The following is a 23,650-nucleotide window of genomic DNA, read 5'->3' on the forward strand; positions in this document are numbered from 1 at the left end:
TAAATGGGAAAATGCTTAGGAAATCAGAAACACAAAGGGACTTGGGAGTCATTGTTCAAGATTCCCTTAAGGTTAACGTGCAGGTTCAGTCGGCAGTTAGGAAGGCAAATGCAATGTTAGCATTCATGTCGAGAGGGCTAGAATACAAGAGCAGGGATGTACTTCTGAGGCTGTATAAGGCTCTGGTCAGACCCCATTTGGAGTATTGTGAGCAGTTTTGGGCCTCATATCTAATGAAGGATGTGCTGGCTTTGGAAAGGGTCCAGGGGAGGTTCACAAGAATGATCCCTGCAATGAAGAGCTTGTCGTACGAGGAACTGTTGAGGACTCTGGGTCTGTACTCGTTGGGAGTTTAGAAGGATGAGGGGGGATCTTATTGAAACTTACAGGATACTGCGAGGCCTGGATAGAGTGGATGTGGAAAGGATGTTTCCACTAGGAGGACAAACTAGAACCAGAGAGCACAATCTCAGGCTAAAAGTACGATCCTTTAAAACGGAAATAAGGAGAATTTCTTCAGCCAGAGAGTGGTGAATCTGTGGAACTCTTTGCCGCAGAAGGCTGTGGAGGCCAGGTCATTGAGTGTCTTTAAGACAGAGCTAGATAGGTTCTTGATTAATAAGGGGATCAGGGGTTATGGGGAAAAGGCAGGAGAATGGGGATGAGAAAAATATCAGCCATGATTGAATGGCGGAGCAGACTCGATGGGCCGAGTGGCCTAATTCTGCTCCTATGTCTTATGGTTTTATGTATGTCCATCCCCCCACTCCCCATCCCTCTCATCCCACCCTGGGAACCTGCTCGGAGGCCACTGTGGTTTTTTTATGAGATGGTTGGCCCATGTACCGGTTAAATACCGGTGAGGGCTGGAAGTGGCTGTATGGTCGGCTGATGGTCAGTGTAGCTAATCCCACCATTTGATGCCTTCCGATGTTGATTTAAGAGGCCTCCACCTCCCAGCCTATTTCCTGTGGGCTAGTAAAACAAAACCCATAGGGCCCGATTTTACCATTTTCATTCTAAGTGCTGAATCTGGGCGTAGTACAGATCCGACATAGAAATCTGCTTTCATACGCGCTCAGCCATCTCCAGTCCCATTCGCGCTGTGGGCGGGGCTTAGCGCGGCCGGAACGATCGGAGCTCTGAACTGCGCATGCGCAGTTAGAAAAAAATTGGAAAAAGCGCGCCCGTGTCAGGTCGCTCCCGGGCCGCAGAAAGCGGATAAAGCAACCCGGGAGTGACAAGTGGGAGCGAGGGTGTATCTCGGGGGGGGGGGCGGTGTGCAGATGGATCTCGGGGGGGGGGGGGGGTGCAGATGGATCTCTGGTGGGGGGGTACAGATGGATCTCTGGTGGGGGGGTACAGATGGATCTCTGGTGGGGGGGGTACAGATGGATCTCTGGTGGGGGGGTACAGATGGATCTCTGGTGGGGGGGCAGATGGATCTCTGGTGGGGGGGCAGATGGATCTCTGGTGGGGGGGGACAGATGGACCTCTGGTGGGGGGCAGGGGGGCCGCTGCCACTCTGCAGGCGATCGGTGAGGGGGGCAGGGGTGGTGATCGGTCTGGGTAGTGGGAGGTCCCCCTTACCCAACCCCCCTGCTACCCAGACCGATCGCCACCCCTGCCCCCCCTCCCCACCGATCACCCGCAGAGTGGCAGCGGACCCGCTGCCCCCCCCCACCAGAGATCCAACTGCCCCCCCCACAAGAGATCCATCTGCCCCCTCCCCCCCAAAATACATCGTACCCGCCTCCCTCCCCCCCCACACCCCCCCCCCCCACACCCCCAGACAATGATCTGGCCTCACTCCCCACCCCGCCCCCCCAGACGACAATGTGGCCTCACTCCACCCCCCCCCCCTCCCCAGACAACGATCTGGCTCATTCCCCCCTGCCCCCTCCAGACGACAATCTGGTCTCACACCCCACCCCACCCCCCTCATACAACGATCTGGCTCACCCCGCTCCCCCCCCGCCCCCGCCAGAGAATGGTCTGGCCTCACTCCCCCTCCCCTCCCGAGGAACATCTGACACCCCTCCTCCTCCTCTCCCCCCCCCCCCGTCCCCGTCCCCGTCCCCACCACCACAAGACAAAGATCGGCCCTCCCCCCCCACCACCACCACCAGACAATGATTGGCCCTCCCCCGCCAGAGATACATCTGACCCGCCTCCTCCTCTCCCCCCGTTCCCCCCAACCAGACAACAATCTGACCTCACTCCCCTCCTCCCCCCTCCAACCAGAGAATGATCTGACCCACCTCCCTCCTCCCCCTCCCCCCACCACTGACCTGAGCCAGAGAGCCATTGGAAACATTGAACGCGCTTTTCAGAAGCTGGAGCACCCGACTCGGACTTTTATTCAGCAGGTCCCTAAAAGCGTGGTTCCGGATTGGTAAACGCGGTGGTAAAGGGGGAAATGCTGATAGAGTTGGGCGGGCAGTTCATTAATTCAATTCAAATGCATGCAAATACATTTAAATCGTCGTTGCGCCCGATTTGGGCGTGGAACGGATCCCCGTCATTTGCGGGTCTCGGTAAAGTGGCGATCTGCGCGGACGTGGGTGCAGATCACGATAAAGGCCTCACACCCGACTTTACCACGATTTCGCGCCTGAAAACGGGCGCAAATTGTTGGTAAAATCGGGCCCATAGTGTCTTTGCAAGCAAAAGATAAATGGTCAGTTGGTTAATTTCTATGTTTATTTTAACTTCAGGAATTAGACCGTATCATTAACCAAATGGTCCATGTAGCAGAATATCTGGAATGGGATGCTACTGAACTCAGGCCGGTAAGTGCTGCATTGAAGCAGAATTGTTTTATTAAACAAGTGAAATTTTGACTGCAGCTCATGACAGTATGATGGTATGAACATACACCACTGTCAGATATTTAAAAACCGCGTTTTATCCTGCTAACTAACTGCTCTGCAAACTTCACATTATGTTTCTCAGAAATTACATGCATATTTGTCATTTCTATTGGATTTATGCCTTTAATAGCCACTGTTAGCATGCCCACAAATCATTAGGACAAAGTTAATTTAAAATGTCAGATACAACATGCTGCCACATGTCTCCTGCTTATTATGAAGTATGCTACTTACAAAGCAATTGTTTGGGAGTTTAGTTGTTTCTGGCCTTTCGTTGTTTTTGGGCCACATTGCATTTATAATTTCACCAGAGCTCCTTCCACATCCACATTAATAAAGCTTTCAAAAATAATTGGGAAACAATTGGGAGAAAAAAAAAATCAATGATTTCAAATATTGTGTGGCCTAAATTACGTAATGCATGCATCAGTGTACAGTATGTAAACTGTATGCTGATGGGAAGTATATTTATTTATAGTGGAAATTTCTTCACAAAGATCTTTTTGCTTAGACTTTGCAAGAAGCTATGCCCTCATTCTCATTGATTTGATTTGATTTATTATTGTCACGTGTATTGGAATGCAGTGAAAAGTATTGTTTCTTGTGCCCTGTACAGCCAAACATACTGTTCATAGAGTACATAGGGGAGCAGGAAAGGATAGGGTGCAAAATATCATGTTACAGTCACAGGTAGGACGAAGAGAAAGATCAGCTTAATATGTGATAGGATTTCAACCTTTCCTTAAATTTCCCCTGCCCCCGCCCCCCCCTCCCCACCCTTCCCTCAATTTCACCGCCCTCCAATCCTCACTCAACTTCCACCCCACCCCACACTATCATGACCTTCATTTCTTCACAGGAAATGTACTCCGTAAAAACCCGCATTATTTCCTCCTTCCTATCAAAAACTGACTTCTGACCTAACCGCTTCTGTGCTTTTAAACACATGCACTTTTCTACATGCTTCAAAACTTTAGTCATCCACCTCTCCTCAGAAAGCTAACCTTCTACTGCCTCGGTCCACTCCTATTTCTACCCTCACTTTATTTTTGCATTCCAGTATAAAGCACTGGATTGCTTCCTTTTCACCCAACTCTGCACTCATCTCACCAGAGTTCCCTCTTGTAATTAAGAATGAACTGCCTGAGAGAGAGAGATGGAGGCAGATTCAATTGTGGCTTTCAGAAGGGAATTAGATAAGCATCTAGACCTGAAGCTAAAAACAATTGCAGGTGAAATGGGAGGGACAGGGGAGTGGGGCTAGCTAAGTGCTCTTGTAGAGAGCCAGCCTGGACCTAATAGGCCAAATGATTTGCTTCTGTACTGTAATCATGGGTTGTGGAATTTTCTGATTCCAAGATTAAAACAATATCTTTTAGCCCTGTCAAAGATGCTGCACATTCTCCATATCCTTGTTGCAGCTCATTCAAAGTCAGCATGGGTTTACAAAAGGGAAACCATGCTCGACAAATGTACCAGAACTCTTTGAGGATGTAACTAGTAGAGTTGACCAGGGAGAACCAGTGGATGTGGTTTATTTAGATTTTCAGCAGGTTTTTGACAAGGTCTCACATAGCAGATTACTACGTCAAATTAAAGCTCAAGGGATTATAGGTACTGTCTTGAGATGGATGGAAAGCTGGTTAGTAGACAGGAAGCAAAGAGATGGAATAAATGGGTCTCTTTCCGATTGGCAGGCAGCAACTAGTGCGGTACCACAGGGATCTGTGCTAGGACCCAACTGTTCACATTATATATTAATGATTTGGAAGAGGGGACTGAATATATTATCTCCAAATTTGCAGATGATACAAAGTTGGGTGGCAGGGTGAACTGTGAGGAGGATGCAGAGATGCTTCAATATGATTTGGACAGGCTTAGTGAGTGGGCATATACATGACAGATGCAGTAAAATGTGGATAAATGGGAGGTTATCCACTTCAGTAGCAAAAATAGGAAGACAGGTTATTATTTGAATAGGTGTAAACTGAGAGAGGTGGATACTCAGCGAGACCTTGGTGTCCTTGTGTATCAGTCGCTGAAAGGAAGTATGCAGGTACAATAGGCAGCAAAGAAGGAAAATGGCATGATGGCCTTCGTAACAAGAGGATTCGAGTATAGAAAAAGGGATGTTTTACTGCAATTATATAGGGTGTTGGTGAGGGTACACCGGGAGTATTGTGTGCAGTTTTGATGCCCTTACCTGAGGAAGGATGTTCTTGCTATAGAGGGAATGAAGCGAAGATTTACCAGGCTGATTGCAGGGATGTCAGGACTATCATATTAGGAGAGACTTAATCGGTTAAGTTTAGAATCATAGAACCATAGAATCCCTACAGTCAGAAGGAGGCCATTCGGCCCATTGAGCCTGCACTGACAACAATTCCACCCAGGCTCTATCCCTGGAGCCCCAAGTATTTATCCTGCTGATCGTCCTGACACTAGGGTCAATTCAGCATGCCATATCAACCTAACCCACACATCTTTGGACTGTGGGAGGAAACTGGAGCACTCAGAGGAAACCCACGCATCCACAGGAAGAACATGCAAACCCCACAGACAGTTATCCGGGTCCCTGGTGCTGTGAGGCAGCAGTGCTAGCCACTGAGACGCGCGATTATATTCACTGGAGTTTCAAAGAGTGAGAGGGGAGCTCATAGAAACTTATAAAATTCGTGTAGGATTACACAGGGTAGATTCAGAAAGAATGGCAATGGGAATATCCTGAACTAGGGGTCGTAGTTTGAGGATAAGGGGTAAACCTTTTAGGACTGAGGTGAGGAGAAATATCTTCACCCAGAGAGTGGTGAATCTGTGGAATTCACTACCACAGAAAGGTTGAGGTCAAAATGTTGCCTTATTTCAAGAAATAATTAGGTATAGCTCTTGGGGCTAAAGGGGTCAAGAGATATGGGAGGAAGGAACAGATCAGGATATTGAATTTGATAATCAGCCATAATCATAATGAATGGTGGAGCAGGTTCAAAGGGCCGAATGGCCTCCTCCTATTTTCTATGTATGTTTCAGATTCAACTCAATTGTGTTCACCCTCAGCATCCTACCTGAAAGCTTAAAGCTCCATGTCTTATCCATTGATTTTCACCCCCATTATTTTACCTTCCATTGCTCTGATCCACATCTTCATCTCTGGTTTCCACTCCTCTAATGTTCTCCTAGACTCCATCCTCCAAACACTAACTCATCTCAATTGCCACATCTCCATCATGTAGCACCCTAAATCTAGCTCACTTGCTTCTATTATCACTGACCGCCATTGGCATCCAATCCTCATTCTTGTATACAAATCTCTCCACAGCCCTTGTCCACCCACTCCTCCCACTCCCTGCATTTTCAGTTCCTGCGCTCTTATTTGTCAGCTCATGCCCTCTGTTTCTACACCTCAACTTCTTGTGCAACCCCTCCCATTTCCTTCAACCTTTGATGGCAGCATCTTCAGCTATCTCACCTTGCACCGTAGAATCCTTTACCTCGTTACCTCTCTCCCCTTCCCCAAAAGTCTTCACTAGATTTAATTCTGACCACTGTGCCTTTGATCATCAAGCCCCTTTATCTGTGCCCAGCAATTATTCACCTTTGATAAATATCTTGGAATGGTTATAGAAAGAGTTGCATTAGCTTACCTTGTAACTTTTAAAGAGAACAGTAAGTGCTTTAATGCTAATCTTTAGTATTTGTTTTCAAAGTGTGCAGAATACATGTTTAAGGAAAGTCTCTTCACATTAGGAGATTATGTGTTCATATGTTACACTGCAGATTCTAATGGAGATGATGGAGGAAATAGACTATGATCACGATGGTACAGTTACGCTGGAAGAGTGGATTAGAGGAGGAATAACTACCATTCCATTACTCGTCCTCCTTGGCATGGAGACAGTAAGTAGAGGGCTGTGAGCATTCATCAGTAAAACGTTGTGTTATTTAGAAGTAGAATTTTAAACACACGTTCTTTTTGCAACTATCACTGATATGTTCGTGACAACTTGTGGTACTGGAGAATGACTTGATCTAACCATCTACTGAAGTTTCCGGTATAGTACAAATAATTTTATTGTATCAGTGAGAATACTGCTAAAAACCAATGATGTTTCTTAGCTATTTACATAACTATGGTAAGTAATCCTCATTACATTGAACACATGTCTCGCTCTGCCAAAATGCACCACCTCACACTTCTCTGTATTAAATTCCATTTGCCGTGTGCCTCCCATTCTACTTGCCTATCTATGTCCGGCTGTAGTTGATTTATATCAACTGCCCTCTTTCCCATTGTTTGGTATCAGCATCAAATTTTGAAATCCCAATATCTATGTCATTTACATAAGGCATGTGGGGCTGCACGGTGACACAGTGGTTAGCACTGCTGCCTCAGTGCGGGGGTCCCGGATTCAATTCCGGCCTTGGCCAACTGTGTGGAGTTTGCACGTTTGCCCTGCGTGGGTTTCCTCCAGGTGCTCCGGTTTCCTCCCGCACTCCAAAGGTGTGTGGGTTAGGTGGATTGGCCATAATAAATTGTCCCTTAGTGTCAGGGGGATTAGCAGGGTAAATATGTGGGGTTAGGGAGATAGGACCTGGGTGGGATTGTTGTCTGTGCAGGTTCGATATGCTGAATGGCCTCCTTCTGCACTGCAGCGATTCTGTGATTCTACATACATACACACACACAGAAAAAAAGTTATGTCCAGTGCAGTGATTCTTGCATTCTTCAGTCTGAAAAATAACCATTTAGTATGACAGGGTGATTTCTGTCCTTAAGCCACTTTTAATCCAAGCTGATTGAACCTCTTATTCTATGGGCCACAATTTTGTTACCCAGCCTTTTATTATAGCAACATAGAAACTAGAAGCAGGAGTAGGCCATTCAGACCTTGAAGCCTACTCCACCATTCATTTTGATCATGGTTGAGCATCAAATTCAATATCCTGATCCCCCCCCCCAATATCCCTTGATCCCTTTGCTCCCGAGAGTTATATCTAATTTCCTCTTGAAATCAGACAGCATTTTGGCCTCAATTACATTCTGTGATAGTGAATTCCACATATTCATCATCCTTTGGGTGAAGAAGTTTCTCCTCACCTCAGTCCTAAAAGTTTTACCCCTTATCCTCAAACTATGACCCCTAGTTCACGACTCCCCCACTATTGGGAACATGGGGGCGATTCTCCCAAAAGTGCTGAATTGGTGAGAAAACTGTTCTAGATCACGACTGTTTTCTCAATTCAACTTCACACTCGAATCTCCCCACTCGGTGCACTGCAGTTGTCCCAGTCGTGAATCTCATTAAAAACCCGGGGGACAGGGCCTATTCGCGCCGGAGTCTGACAGTTCTGGAACTCTGCGCATGCGCAAATCCCAAAACAAGGCCGATGACGCGCATCTCCCATCCGCCAGAAAAGTTGCAGGTTGCGATGGGAGAATCGCCCCCATCATTTCTGAGTCAACCCTGCCTAACCCTGTTAGAATTTTGTAAGTTTCTGTGAGATCCCTTCTCACTCTTCTAAACTCCAGTGGAATATAATCCTATCCAATTTAGTCTCCCCTCATATGACAGACCTGCCATCCCAGGAATCAGCCTGGTAAACTTTTGCTGTACTCCGTCTATAGCAAGGGCATCCTTCCTCAGATAAGGACACTAAAACTGCACACAATACACCTGGTGTGGCCTCACCAACCCCTAATCCAATTGCAGCAAAACATCCCTATTCCTATACTCAAATCGTCTCGCTTCGAAGGCCAACATTACATTTGCCTTCTTTACTGCCTGATGTACTTGCGTGCTTACTTTCAGTGACTGATGAACAAGGACACCAAGATCTCGCTGAGTATCCACCTCTCTCAATTTACACCCATTCAACTAATAATCTGTTTTCTTCTTATTGCTACCAAAGTGGATAACCTCACACTTATCCACATTATATTACATCTGCCATGCATATACCCACACACTCAGCTTGTCCAAATCACGCTGAAGCATCTCTGCATCATTCTCATAGCTCACCCTCCCACCTGACTTTGTATCATCTGCAAATTTGGAAATAATATATTCAGCCCTCTCTTCCAAATCATTAATATATAATGTCAACAGTTGGGGTCCTAGCACAGATCCCTGTGATACCCAACTAGTCACTATTATTAAATATTATTAGGGTTTATTATGTTAGTAAGGTTTATTAGCATTGGTAAAGGATTATTTGCAGTAGCAAAGTTATTAACTAATAGATAGAAAAATGGCAGGGCTCCTCCAACTTCTAAAATAAAATATAAGATATAGTTTATTCCCCTATTTAGATAAGATCAATAGGAAATACTCATGATCAAATCACCTAACTACTCCCCTATGATATTATAACTTGATTATCTTTCCAAATGCAGGCTGTGAACCCACAGACTGGCCCCTGGTAGGAGTGGATAGCCCCGCTCTGCTCCCAATGTTTCCCGCCACTCACCAATTTTAACTTTAGAGAAAAGAAAAGCAGCAGCAATACTCACCAGCCAATCACCTCTTGGCTTTCCAGCGATGTTTCTCGTTGTCACTTCAGTGATGCTGACCTGCTTCACACAGCTCCCGGTCTGCTTCACACACTCCTCCCGGTCTGCTTCACACAGCTCCCGGTCTGCTTCACACACTCCTCCCGGTCTGCTTCACACTCCTCCCGGTCTGCTTCACACAGCTCCCGGTCTGCTTCACACAGCTCCCGGTCTGCTTCACACTCCTCCCGGTCTGCTTCACACAGCTCCCGGTCTGCTTCACACAGCTCCCGGTCTGCTTCACACTCCTCCTGGTCTGCTTCACACTGCTCCCGGTCTGCTTCACACAGCTCCCGGTCTGCTTCACACAGCTCCCGGTCTGCTTCACACTCCTCCCGGTCTGCTTCACACTCCTCCCGGTCTGCTTCACACTGCTCCCGGTCTGCTTCACACACTCCTCCCGGTCTGCTTCACACAGCTCCCGGTCTGCTTCACACACTCCTCCCGGTCTGCTTCACACAGCTCCCGGTCTGCTTCACACACTCCTCCCGGTCTGCTTCACACTCCTCCCGGTCTGCTTCACACTGCTCCCGGTCTGCTTCACACTCCTCCCGGTCTGCTTCACACTGCTCCCGGTCTGCTTCACACTCCTCCCGGTCTGCTTCACACTGCTCCCGGTCTGCTTCACACTCCTCCCGGTCTGCTTCACACTGCTCCCGGTCTGCTTCACACTCCTCCCGGTCTGCTTCACACTGCTCCCGGTCTGCTTCACACTCCTCCCGGTCTGCTTCACACTGCTCCCGGTCTGCTTCACACTCCTCCCGGTCTGGTTCACACTGCTCCCGGTCTGCTTCACACTCCTCCCGGTCTGCTTCACACTCCTCCCGGTCTGCTTCACACTCCTCCCGGTCTGCTTCACACTCCTCCCGGTCTGCTTCACACACTCCTCCCGGTCTGCTTCACACACTCCTCCCGGTCTGCTTCACACTCCTCCCGGTCTGCTTCACACTCCTCGCGGTCTGCTTCACACTGCTCCCGGTCTGCTTCACACTCCTCCCGGTCTGCTTCACACACTCCTCCCGGTCTGCTTCACACTCCTCCCGGTCTGCTTCACACTCCTCCCGGTCTGCTTCACACACTCCTCCCGGTCTGCTTCACACTCCTCCCGGTCTGCTTCACACACTCCTCCCGGTCTGCTTCACACACTCCTCCCGGTCTGCTTCACACTGCTCCCGGTCTGCTTCACACACTCCTCCCGGTCTGCTTCACACAGCTCCCGGTCTGCTTCACACTGCTCCCGGTCTGCTTCACACTCCTCCCGGTCTGCTTCACACTGCTCCCGGTCTGCTTCACACTGCTCCCGGTCTGCTTCACACTCCTCCCGGTCTGCTTCACACACTCCTCCCGGTCTGCTTCACACTCCTCCCGGTCTGCTTCACACACTCCTCCCGGTCTGCTTCACACTCCTCCCGGTCTGCTTCACACTGCTCCCGGTCTGCTTCACACTGCTCCCGGTCTGCTTCACACTGCTCCCGGTCTGCTTCACACTCCTCCCGGTCTGCTTCACACAGCTCCCGGTCTGCTTCACACAGCTCCCGGTCTGCTTCACACTCCTCCCGGTCTGCTTCACACTGCTCCCGGTCTGCTTCACACTCCTCCCGGTCTGCTTCACACTGCTCCCAGTCTGCTTCACACTCCTCCCGGTCTGCTTCACACTCCTCCCAGTCTGCTTCACACTCCTCCCGGTCTGCTTCACACTCCTCCCGGTCTGCTTCACACTGCTCCCAGTCTGCTTCACACTCCTCCCGGTCTGCTTCACACTCCTCCCGGTCTGCTTCACACTCCTCCCGGTCTGCTTCACACTCCTCCCGGTCTGCTTCACACTCCTCCCGGTCTGCTTCACACTCCTCCCGGTCTGCTTCACACTGCTCCCGGTCTGCTTCACACTCCTCCCGGTCTGCTTCACACACTCCTCCCGGTCTGCTTCACACTCCTCCCGGTCTGCTTCACACTGCTCCCGGTCTGCTTCACACTGCTCCCGGTCTGCTTCACACTCCTCCCGGTCTGCTTCACACACTCCTCCCGGTCTGCTTCACACACTCCTCCCGGTCTGCTTCACACACTCCTCCCGGTCTGCTTCACACACTCCTCCCGGTCTGCTTCACACACTCCTCCCGGTCTGCTTCACACACTCCTCCCGGTCTGAAACACACTCCTCCCGGTCTGCTTCACACACTCCTCCCGGTCTGCTTCACACACTCCTCCCGGTCTGCTTCACACACTCCTCCCGGTCTGCTTCACACACTCCTCCCGGTCTGCTTCACACACTCCTCCCGGTCTGCTTCACACACTCCTCCCGGTCTGCTTCACACACTCCTCCCGGTCTGCTTCACACACTCCTCCCGGTCTGCTTCACACTCCTCCCGGTCTGCTTCACACACTCCTCCCGGTCTGCTTCACACTCCTCCCGGTCTGCTTCACACTCCTCCCGGTCTGCTTCACACTCCTCCCGGTCTGCTTCACACTCCTCCCGGTCTGCTTCACACTGCTCCCGGTCTGCTTCACACTCCTCCCGGTCTGCTTCACACACTCCTCCCGGTCTGCTTCACACTCCTCCCGGTCTGCTTCACACAGCTCCCGGTCTGCTTCACACTCCTCCCGGTCTGCTTCACACTCCTCCCGGTCTGCTTCACACTCCTCCCGGTCTGCTTCACACTCCTCCCGGTCTGCTTCACACTCCTCCCGGTCTGCTTCACACACTCCTCCCGGTCTGCTTCACACTCCTCCCGGTCTGCTTCACACTCCTCCCGGTCTGCTTCACACTCCTCCCCGTCTGCTTCACACACTCCTCCCGGTCTGCTTCACACACTCCTCCCGGTCTGCTTCACACACTCCTCCCGGTCTGCTTCACACAGCTCCCGGTCTGCTTCACACTCCTCCCGGTCTGCTTCACACTCCTCCCGGTCTGCTTCACACTCCTCCCGGTCTGCTTCACACTCCTCCCGGTCTGCTTCACACTCCTCCCGGTCTGCTTCACACACTCCTCCCGGTCTGCTTCACACTCCTCCCGGTCTGCTTCACACTCCTCCCGGTCTGCTTCACACTCCTCCCCGTCTGCTTCACACACTCCTCCCGGTCTGCTTCACACTCCTCCCGGTCTGCTTCACACACTCCTCCCGGTCTGCTTCACACACCTCCCCGTCTGCTTCACACACTCCTCCCGGTCTGCTTCACACTCCTCCCGGTCTGCTTCACACTCCTCCCGGTCTGCTTCACACAGCTCCCGGTCTGCTTCACACTCCTCCCGGTCTGCTTCACACACTCCTCCCGGTCTGCTTCACACTCCTCCCGGTCTGCTTCACACTGCTCCCGGTCTGCTTCACACTGCTCCCGGTCTGCTTCACACTCCTCCCGGTCTGCTTCACACACTCCTCCCGGTCTGCTTCACACACTCCTCCCGGTCTGCTTCACACACTCCTCCCGGTCTGCTTCACACTCCTCCCGGTCTGCTTCACACACTCCTCCCGGTCTGCTTCACACACTCCTCCCGGTCTGCTTCACACACTCCTCCCGGTCTGCTTCACACAGCTCCCGGTCTGCTTCACACAGCTCCCGGTCTGCTTCACACTCCTCCCGGTCTGCTTCACACACTCCTCCCGGTCTGCTTCACACACTCCTCCCGGTCTGCTTCACACACTCCTCCCGGTCTGCTTCACACACTCCTCCCGGTCTGCTTCACACACTCCTCCCGGTCTGCTTCACACTCCTCCCGGTCTGCTTCACACTCCTCCCGGTCTGCTTCACACACTCCTCCCGGTCTGCTTCACACACTCCTCCCGGTCTGCTTCACACTCCTCCCGGTCTGCTTCACACTCCTCCCGGTCTGCTTCACACTCCTCCCGGTCTGCTTCACATTCCTCCCGGTCTGCTTCACACTCCTCCCGGTCTGCTTCACACACTCCTCCCGGTCTGCTTCACACACTCCTCCCGGTCTGCTTCACACACTCCTCCCGGTCTGCTTCACACACTCCTCCCGGTCTGCTTCACACTCCTCCCGGTCTGCTTCACACTCCTCCCGGTCTGCTTCACACTCCTCCCGGTCTGCTTCACACTCCTCCCGGTCTGCTTCACACACTCCTCCCGGTCTGCTTCACACTCCTCCCGGTCTGCTTCACACTGCTCCCGGTCTGCTTCACACTGCTCCCGGTCTGCTTCACATTCCTCCCGGTCTGCTTCACACTCCTCCCGGTCTGCTTCACACTCCTCCCGGTCTGCTTCACACTCCTCCCGGTCTGCTTCACACACTCCTCCCGGTCTGCTTCACACTCCTCCCGGTCTGCTTCACACTCCTCCCGGTCTGCTTCACACTCCTCCCGGTCTGCTTCACACACTCCTCCCGGTCTGCTTCACACACTCCTCCCGGTCTGCTTCACACTCCTCCCGGTCTGCTTCACACTCCTCCCGGTCTGCTTCACACTCCTCCCGGTCTGCTTCACACTCCTCCCGGTCTGCTTCACACTCCTCCCGGTCTGCTTCACACACTCCTCCCGGTCTGCTTCACACTGCTCCCGGTCTGCTTCACACACTCCTCCCGGTCTGCTTCACACACTCCTCCCGGTCTGCTTCACACACTCCTCCCGGTCTGCTTCACACTGCTCCCGGTCTGCTTCACACTGCTCCCGGTCTGCTTCACACACTCCTCCCGGTCTGCTTCACACTCCTCCCGGTCTGCTTCACACTCCTCCCGGTCTGCTTCACACTCCTCCCGGTCTGCTTCACACTCCTCCCGGTCTGCTTCACACTCCTCCCGGTCTGCTTCACACACTCCTTCCGGTCTGCTTCACACTGCTCCCGGTCTGCTTCACACACTCCTCCCGGTCTGCTTCACACACTCCTCCCGGTCTGCTTCACACTGCTCCCGGTCTGCTTCACACACTCCTCCCGGTCTGCTTCACACAGCTCCCGGTCTGCTTCACACAGCTCCCGGTCTGCTTCACACTCCTCCCGGTCTGCTTCACACTCCTCCCGGTCTGCTTCACACTCCTCCCGGTCTGCTTCACACTGCTCCCGGTCTGCTTCACACTCCTCCCGGTCTGCTTCACACTCCTCCCGGTCTGCTTCACACACTCCTCCCGGTCTGCTTCACACACTCCTCCCGGTCTGCTTCACACACTCCTCCCGGTCTGCTTCACACACTCCTCCCGGTCTGCTTCACACACTCCTCCCGGTCTGCTTCACACACTCCTCCCGGTCTGCTTCACACACTCCTCCCGGTCTGCTTCACACACTCCTCCCGGTCTGCTTCACACACTCCTCCCGGTCTGCTTCACACACTCCTCCCGGTCTGCTTCACACACTCCTCCCGGTCTGCTTCACACACTCCTCCCGGTCTGCTTCACACACTCCTCCCGGTCTGCTTCACACACTCCTCCCGGTCTGCTTCACACACTCCTCCCGGTCTGCTTCACACACTCCTCCCGGTCTGCTTCACACACTCCTCCCGGTCTGCTTCACACACTCCTCCCGGTCTGCTTCACACACTCCTCCCGGTCTGCTTCACACACTCCTCCCGGTCTGCTTCACACACTCCTCCCGGTCTGCTTCACACACTCCTCCCGGTCTGCTTCACACTCCTCCCGGTCTGCTTCACACACTCCTCCCGGTCTGCTTCACACACTCCTCCCGGTCTGCTTCACACACTCCTCCCGGTCTGCTTCACACACTCCTCCCGGTCTGCTTCACACACTCCTCCCGGTCTGCTTCACACACTCCTCCCGGTCTGCTTCACACTCCTCCCGGTCTGCTTCACACTGCTCCCGGTCTGCTTCACACTGCTCCCGGTCTGCTTCACACTCCTCCCGGTCTGCTTCACACTGCTCCCGGTCTGCTTCACACTCCTCCCAGTCTGCTTCACACTCCTCCCGGTCTACTTCACACAGCTCCCGGTCTGCTTCACACTGCTCCCGGTCTGCTTCACACAGCTCCCGGTCTGCTTCACACAGCTCCCGGTCTGCTTCACACAGCTCCCGGTCTGCTTCACACACTCCTCCCGGTCTGCTTCACACTGCTCCCGGTCTGCTTCACACTGCTCCCGGTCTGCTTCACACTGCTCCCGGTCTGCTTCACACAGCTCCCGGTCTGCTTCACACTCCTCCCGGTCTGCTTCACAGTGAAGCTGACCTGCTTCACACTCCTCCCGGGAAGGGATTTACTGGAATGGTTTTAAGGATGTGGGATTTAGATAGACTAAAAGCTGAACTTGTGCTGCTTAGAGCACAAAAGTAGATGGCACAGATTTAAGGTGATTGGCAAAAGAACCAAAGATGATGTGAGAAAAAAATTGTCATGAAATACATGGTTAGAATTTGGAATTCACCACCCGATTGGGTGATGGAAATAGTTTAAATTCTAGTTTGCAAAAGGGAATTGGATAAATACTTGAAGGAGAAAATACAGCAGGAGTATGGTGATAAAGCAGAAAAGTGGAACTAACTGGATTGCTTTTTAGAAGAGTCGACACAGACTCAGTGATGTGAATGGCCTCTTTCAGAGCTGTGCTATTGTATGATAGAGACAGGGAATAAGAAAAGGAAATATTTCAGTGAAGTTACTATTTGTTTTCATTGTGTATGCTTTCTTTCACTGCAGAACGTGAAAGATGATGGGCAACATGTTTGGCGATTAAAACATTTCAACAAGCCTGCATACTGCAACTTCTGTCTGAATATGCTGTTGGGTGTTAGAAAACAAGGTCTTTGCTGTTCTTGTAAGTAAATCCTCCACCTATTTTACTACTAAAGAACGCCATTCTTTCTGAGCATCTGCGCATATTATGCAGTTAAGTTCTGATATGTTGTAGAATACAGTTCACAAATTTGATTTCAGATTTGCATGTGGCACAGTGACACAGTGGTTGGCACTCTTGCCTCACAGTGCCAGGGTTTGATTCCCAGCTTGGGTCACTGTCTGTGTGGAGTCTGCACATTCTGCCCGTGTCTGCGTGGGTTTGCTCCGAGTGCTCCGATTTTCTCTCTCAGTCCGAAAGACATGCTGGTCAGATGCATTGGCCATACTAAACTCTCCCTCAGTTTACCCGAACAGGTGTCGGATTGTGGAGACTGGGGGATTTTCACAGTAACTTCATTGCAGTGTTAATGTTAGCCGACTTGTGACTAATAAATAAACTTTAACTTTATTTTTACGTTAGGCTAACTAAATTGCGATCATGATTACTTGTCTGTTTAATCTTAAATGGTATGGAAATTTCACCAACATAAAACCGATGGAATCCTAATTATACATTGGTCTGTGCATCAAAGTTAGCATGTGTTAAACCTGTATTAACATAAGGCAATTTGGTGTGCTTGTGCTAATGCAATAGTTATCACGTTATTGAAGTTAATAATTTGAGGAAATGAGTGGTGTAGAGAAGAGAAGCATAATGCACAGGTTATCTGTTAAATGGGACTTGTGCTTGTTAAGTGTCAGTAAGCACTGATTAAATGGTAAGGCAAAACATCCTGCAGAATATTGTAGATAATAAATGGCTTTGTGCAATTGTACGGAATCTTGCGTGGCAAGCTGGGTCCAAAACTGGATGGAACCTGCCAAATTGTCCCATAGATTTCATTCTAAATTTCAGCAGATCTTGGTTAGTTACATGTTTGCGTGCTGTGCGATTCGCCATCCTGCCATATAGTTTGACCTTCTCTGAAGCCACTTTACCTTTTAAAATTTGTTTCTAAAAAAAGGCGTTGTGGTTTTGAAGATGCAGTCAAATGGCAGCAATGTTTCAGTGAACTGCTTTTTCTTCCTGTGGAGTGTATCATATTATACCGGTCGGGCATTTGGACCAATTTTTGGTGTGAATTTTAATAAAGGGGCTGCAAGAAACACAAGAAGATCAACTCTCCTGCACGGAAAGAACATTGCTCCGCCGGAGACTGTGCCAAAAGCTTGGTCCAAAGGTAGCTTTTAAGGAGCATCCTAATGGAGAAAAGAAAAGCGGAGAGATTTACAGAAGGAATTCCAGAGCTCAGGTCCTCAGCAGCTGGGGACACAGATGCCAATGCTGGAGGGATTTGCAAGAAGACACAGTTGGAGAAGTGCAGAGATTTTGGCGGGTTATAGTGTTGGAATTGGTTACAAAGATAAGGAGGGGCCAGATCTCACAGGAATTTAGAAACAATGATAAGAATTTTAAAAGTGAAGCACCATGTATATCAGTGAGCAGTGGGTGAAGAAGACAATGGAGTGAAGTGGGGTGCAGGTAGCAGGATTTTGAGTAAGCTTAAGGTTATTCAGGGTGGAAGATAGGAATTTGGCCAGGAGTGCATTGGGATAGTCAAACCTAGAAGCAGCAAAGGCATGAATGAGTGCTTCAGTAACAGATGAGCTGAGGGAGGGTTGGAGATGGGTGGTTTAAATCAGGTGATGGTTTTCGTGATGGGATGCATATGTGCGCAAAAACTCATGTCTGGGTCAAGTATGGCATCAAGGTTGCTAATTGCCTGGTTCAACCTTAACTGGTTGCCAGGGAGAGGAATAGAGTCAATGCTCAGGAACAGACAAGAGCTGAAGACAATGACATTGGTGCTCTCAATATCATCCAGTACTGGGTGTCAGAGAAGCAGTCTGGAATACGGTCCTTTATGCATTGAAGTTTGAAGTCCTCCTGTTCTGTGCCCTTGAATCAGGAACAATTGTGTGCCCGTTGTATTTAAAAATAACCCACATCATACATGTGGAACCTGATGCATTTTCAAATGGTATCACCAAGCGTTAGCATGTGGATGAGAAATGGCTGGGGCCAAGCACTGATTCTTGGTGGAATTCAAAGTTAACGGTGCAGGAGTGGAAAGAGAAGTAAAGCCATTGCAAAGTGATTCTGGGGCTATGACTTGATAGATGAGTGTAATCCCATCCAGTTGGACAATGGAAAAGAGGTGTTTGAGGAAGCTGGAGTGGTCAGTCATGTCAAAGGCAGAAGATGGTTTGCGAAGGATGTGGAGAGATAGTGTAACACTGTCCTGATCACACAGAATGTAATCTGTAACTTTGACAGGCATTGTCTGCCATGCTTTCTAAAGAAAGAGATTTGTTTCTCTGTGGTTCATTGATTTCATGTAGTTAAGGGATTAATTTTAGCTTTTAGTAAGGTTGCATGCTTACTCTCATTTTAAATATGTACATTTGTCCAGTCACAGGAATTTAGGGTTGATTTTTGAAGGCTTCAGTCCCAGGGTGGTGCTTTCACATGCAGGAACATGGCTGAGATAAGTTGATGCAGAGAGTCAGCCTTCTCAATTTCTGGAAAATTAATAAAAAGCCATGAATCATTGGGCCGATCACCATATCCATTTCTCCTCTTCAAACTCCCTTGATGTTTGGGCCTCTTAGTAATATTTCACAGAAATTCAAAGGAGCGGCCCAGAAATCAGCAACAGAATCTGAGAGGGCTACCCTCAAAAATTGGCATTTGAGATGCTGCAGATTTCTTTGGAGCTTGATTCAGACACACACATCTCACTGAACTGATTAGGGGACAACTATGTAGGTGCTGAGCTGCTTCCATGACCCTAGTGGAGACTTTGAATAAAGAGCAGAACTTCAGGGAGGCAGGGGTGACGAGGAGATGTGAGAGAAAATTCCACTTAAATCATAGAATGTCGACAGCGCAGAAGGAGGTCATTCTGCCCATCAAGTCTGCACCGACCATGATCCAACCCAGGCCCTATTCCCGTAACCCCACATATTTACCTTGCTGGTCCCCCTGACACTAGGGTCAATTTAGCATGGCTAATCAACCTAACCCATTCTTCTTTGGACTGTGGGAGGAAACCGGAGCACCCAGAGGAAACCCACGCAGACACGGGGAGTACGTGCAAACTCCATGCAGATAGTGACCCGAGGCCGAAATTGAACCTGGGTACGTGGCGCTGTGAGGCAGCAGTGCTAACCACTGTGTCACCGCGCTGCTGTCAGTTCTTTATACTGGACTGTAAGTAGCAAAGTTGAAATAATTTAATTCCTTCAGTTTGGGTAGGAAAGCTGATTGAAATCTGTGTCTGATTGAGAAAACTATTTTTGAACTATGCCATCTGGCAGAATAAAAGCAGCAACCCAACACCATGGGGATAATATCATGACTGTTTCACATTTTAACACCACCCGACCCTTTCAGACACCTTCAAGAGACTTGACAAGGATCAGACAGTTTGCTTTGCACCTTCAGCATTGTTGAAGTAACACATACCTTATTTCAACATAGCACGTGAGAGTACTGAGGGGATTTTAAGAGCTGTCATCTTAAAGATCAAACATTAAGCAAAGACACTGATGTCCTTTTAAGATGAACATAAAATATCTCAGGGCAGTTTTGTTTTCTTTTTGACGAAGAGTTCTGAGTTTCGCCACAAAAACAGATCAGCTGTTCCTTCATTGAGGTTTACAGCATGGAAACAGGCCCTTCGGCCCAACTTGTCCATGCTGCACTTTTTTAAAAACCCCTAAGCTAATCCCAATTGCCCGCATTTGGCCCATATCGCTCTATATCCATCGTACCCATGTAACTATCTAAATGCTTTTTAAAAGACAAAATTGTACCCACCTCTACTACTACCTCTGGCAGCTTGTTCCAGACACTCACCACCCTCTGTGTGAAAATATTTCCCCTCTGGACACTTTTATATCTCTACCCTCTCACCTTAAACCTATGCCCTCTAGTTTTAGACTCTCCTACCTTTGGGAAAATATATTGACTATCTAGCTGATCTGTGCCCCTCATTATTTTATAGACCTCTATAAGATCACCCCTCAGCCTCCTACGCTCCAGAGAAAAAAGTCCCAGTCTATCCAGCCTCTCCTTATAACTCAATCCATCAAGTCCCGGTAACATCCTAGTAAATCTTTTCTGCACTCTTTCTAGTTTAATAATATCCTTTCCATAATAGGGTGACCAGAATTGCACACAGTATTCCAAGTGTGGCTTTACCATTGTCTTGTACAACTTCACCAAGACATTCCAACTCCTGTATTCAGTCTTCTGACCGATGAAACCAAGCATGCCGAATGCCGTCTTCACCACTCTGTCCACCTGTGACTCCACTTTCAAGGAGCTATGAACAGGTACCCCCTAGATCTCTTTGTTCTGTAACTCTCCCCAACGCCCTACCATTAACTGAGTAAGTCTTGCCCTGGTTCAATCTACCAAAATGCATCACCTCGCATTTGTCTAAATTAAACTCCATCTGCCATTCGTCAGCCCACTGGCCCAATTGATCAAGATCCCATTGCAATTGGAGATAACTTTCTTCACTGTCCACTATGCCACCAATTTTTAGTGTCATCTGCAAACTAACTAACCATGCGTCCTATATTCTCATCCAAATCATTAATATCAATGACAAATAACAGTGGGCCCAGCACTGATCCCTGAGGCACACCGTTGGTCACAGGCCTCCAGTTTGAAAAACAACCCTCTACAACCACCCTCTGACTTCTGTCAAGAAGCCAATTTTGTATCCATTTAGATACCTCATCCTGGATCCCGCGAGATTTAACCTTATGCAACAACCTACCATGCGGTACCTTGTCAAAGGCCTTGCTAAAGTCCCTGTAGACAACATCAACTGCACTGTCCTCATCTACCTTCTTGGTAGATCATCTACCCCTTCAAAAAACTCAATCAAATTTGTGAGACATGATTTTTCACTCACAAAGCCATGCTGACTGTCCCTAATCAGTACTTGCGTCTCTAAATGCCTGTAGATCCTGTCTCTCAAAATACCTTCCAACAACCTACCCACCACAGATGTGAGGCTCACTGGCCTGTAGCTCCCAGGTTTTTCCCTGCAGCCCTTTTTAAACAAAGGCACAACATTTGCCACTCTCCAATCTTCAGGCACCTCATCCGTGACTATCGATGATTCAAATATCTCGGCTAGGGGACCCGCAATTTCCCCCCTTGTCTCCCACAATGTCCTGGGATACACTTCATCAGGTCCCGGGGATTTATTGACCTTGATGCGCTTTAAGACTTCCAGCACCACCTCCTCTGTAATATGTACACTCCTCAAGACATCACTATTTATTTCCCCAAGTTCCCTAACATCCATGCTTTTCTCAATAGTAAATACTGATGAGAAATATTCATTTAGGATCTCGCCCATCTCTTATGGATCCGCACATAGATGATCTTCTTGATCCTTAAAAGGCCCTACTCTCTCCCTTGTTACTCTTTTGCCCTTTATGTATTTGTAGAAGCTCTTTGGATTCTCCTTTGCCTGAGCTGCCAAAACAATCTCGTGTCCCCTTTTTGCCCTCCTGATTTCTCTCTCAACTCTACTCCTACACTCTTCAATGGATTCACTTGATCCCAGCTACCTATGCATGTCATGTGTCTCTTTCTTCTTGACCAGGGCCTCAATATCCAAGACAAAGATATCCAAGTAACAGATATGCCACAGTACCACGCTACAGCATTTTTGTTAATTTAAACACACTGGCTTCAAGATTTGATTCAGCATCCATTTTTGAGATGCACAGTCCAGAGATATGTGTTGATTGGCCATGCTAAATTGCCCCTTAGTGTCAGCAGGATTAGCAGGATAAATGTGTGGGGTTATGGCGATAGGGCCTGGGTGGCATTGTTGCTGCTGCAGGCTTGATGGGCCGAATGGCTTCCTTCTGCAATGTAGGGATTTGACGTTTCTATGAAATCAGCCATGATCTTATTGAATGGTGGAGCAGGCTCAAAGAGCTGAATAGCCCATTCCTTCTCCTAAGTCCTATATTCCTATGTTAGTCTTGAGGCTAGTTACTGATCAATCAATTTCTTCCGGCTATTGCTGTGATTGTAGAAATGTATTGTTATTTATTGTTAAACATTACGCTGTGTTGCCGGAGAGAGATATGAAAGTGATCATGCAACTTTGTGAGCATTGCAGGCTTTCCCCTGGTATCCGGTGCCATTGACCACGCATATGTCACTTTTCAAGTATCGGATGTCTACTTTCAAATATACCATGCTCCCTCAACATTAAGCTAACGTGTCCCCACTGATATGATAGCAGCACTCATGATGTCTTCATTCTGCAATCCACTCTGTAATCTGCACTGGAGTCATCAAGACAAAGGCGAGGGTGACTACTGACTGACGAGAGCTATCCTTTGGTAGGATGACTCGTGACTCTGATGCACAGCCCACGCTCAGGTGGGCGGTATGCCTGCTACAAAAGCCAAGCAGCCACATGAGCTGTGAAAGAACAGATTGGTGATATGTTGAAACAATGCATCAGCTCCTTGAACTGCTCTGGGGCGCCTCTGCAATACTTGCCAGAACATGTATCATAATTTGTGCACATTCTCGCATTGTTACTAGCTGTACAGTGAGCAGCTGAGGAGACTGGAAAGGCAACCAACACAGTGCTGTTCCAGTCAGACTGTCCATGAACAATGGCTGGGATTCTCCCAAAGAAAGCACTAAGTGCCCATCGGGTGGGAAAACAGGAGTATTTCCCACCTGTTTTTTGTGCGCACTTACCAGACTCTGAGCAACACAGCGTGCCTCAGCATGATTCCCTTTGGAAAGTTGGGGGGGGGGGGGGGGGGTTGGGAACAGGGCCTCATCCCACCCGAGAGGCCAGTAGCATAGTGCTGAGTGGGCCAGTGCGCGCATGTGCTGATCTCCGCACTGACGGATTGGTGCATGCCCCCCCCACCCCGATTGCCGGCTTCCGATCTCAGGCCTGGCCCACAATCCCCCTGATTCTTTGTTCTTTGGGATACAGGTGGTTGGCCTAGATAACGTGATCGGCGCAGGTTTGGTGGGCCAAAGGGCCTGTTCCTGTGCTGTACTGTTCTTTGATTGCCAGCCTTCCTGACGTTCCCCCCACCCACCCCACCTGAAGCTGGCCTACTGGACCGCACGGGCCAGCCCAGAACTCTCCCCACCCTCCACTCCACCCCAATGGCCAGCTGCGGGCACCCTCCTCCCTCCCTCTCCCACCGATCCCAATTGCAGAGTGCAATGGAAGCTGAGATATTGATCATCTTAACTGTGGGTCTGCAAGTGTTTTCATGGAGTTGGCCATTACTTCCATGCCAAAAATGATGGTCTAACAGCTCTGTACAAAGCCCTGTGTCAAATTTTTGCCAATCCCCTCAATGCTCCATGACCATAAGACCATAAGACATAGGAGCGGAAGTAAGGCCATTCGGCCCATCGAGTCCACTCCACCATTCAATCATGGTTGATTTCAACTCCATTTACCCGCTCTCTCCCCATAGC

The 23,650-nt window shown here is 49.5% G+C and overlaps 1 protein-coding gene across 2 annotated transcripts in view; it reads left to right on the forward strand.

Moving 5' to 3' along the window:
- The window catches only part of LOC144503830 (diacylglycerol kinase beta-like), a 559,892-nt gene that overhangs the window by 211,777 nt on the left and 324,465 nt on the right, over window positions 1-23,650 (forward strand). For both annotated transcript variants that reach the window (XM_078228759.1, XM_078228758.1), the window contains 3 exons: window positions 2,718-2,792; window positions 6,648-6,767; window positions 16,009-16,126. In XM_078228759.1, the coding sequence (XP_078084885.1) occupies window positions 2,718-2,792; window positions 6,648-6,767; window positions 16,009-16,126 (313 nt within the window). The remainder of the gene's footprint in view (window positions 1-2,717; window positions 2,793-6,647; window positions 6,768-16,008; window positions 16,127-23,650) is intronic.

The sequence above is a fragment of the Mustelus asterias genome, chromosome 14 (genome assembly GCF_964213995.1).
Source record: "Mustelus asterias chromosome 14, sMusAst1.hap1.1, whole genome shotgun sequence".
Classification (NCBI taxonomy): domain Eukaryota; kingdom Metazoa; phylum Chordata; class Chondrichthyes; order Carcharhiniformes; family Triakidae; genus Mustelus; species Mustelus asterias.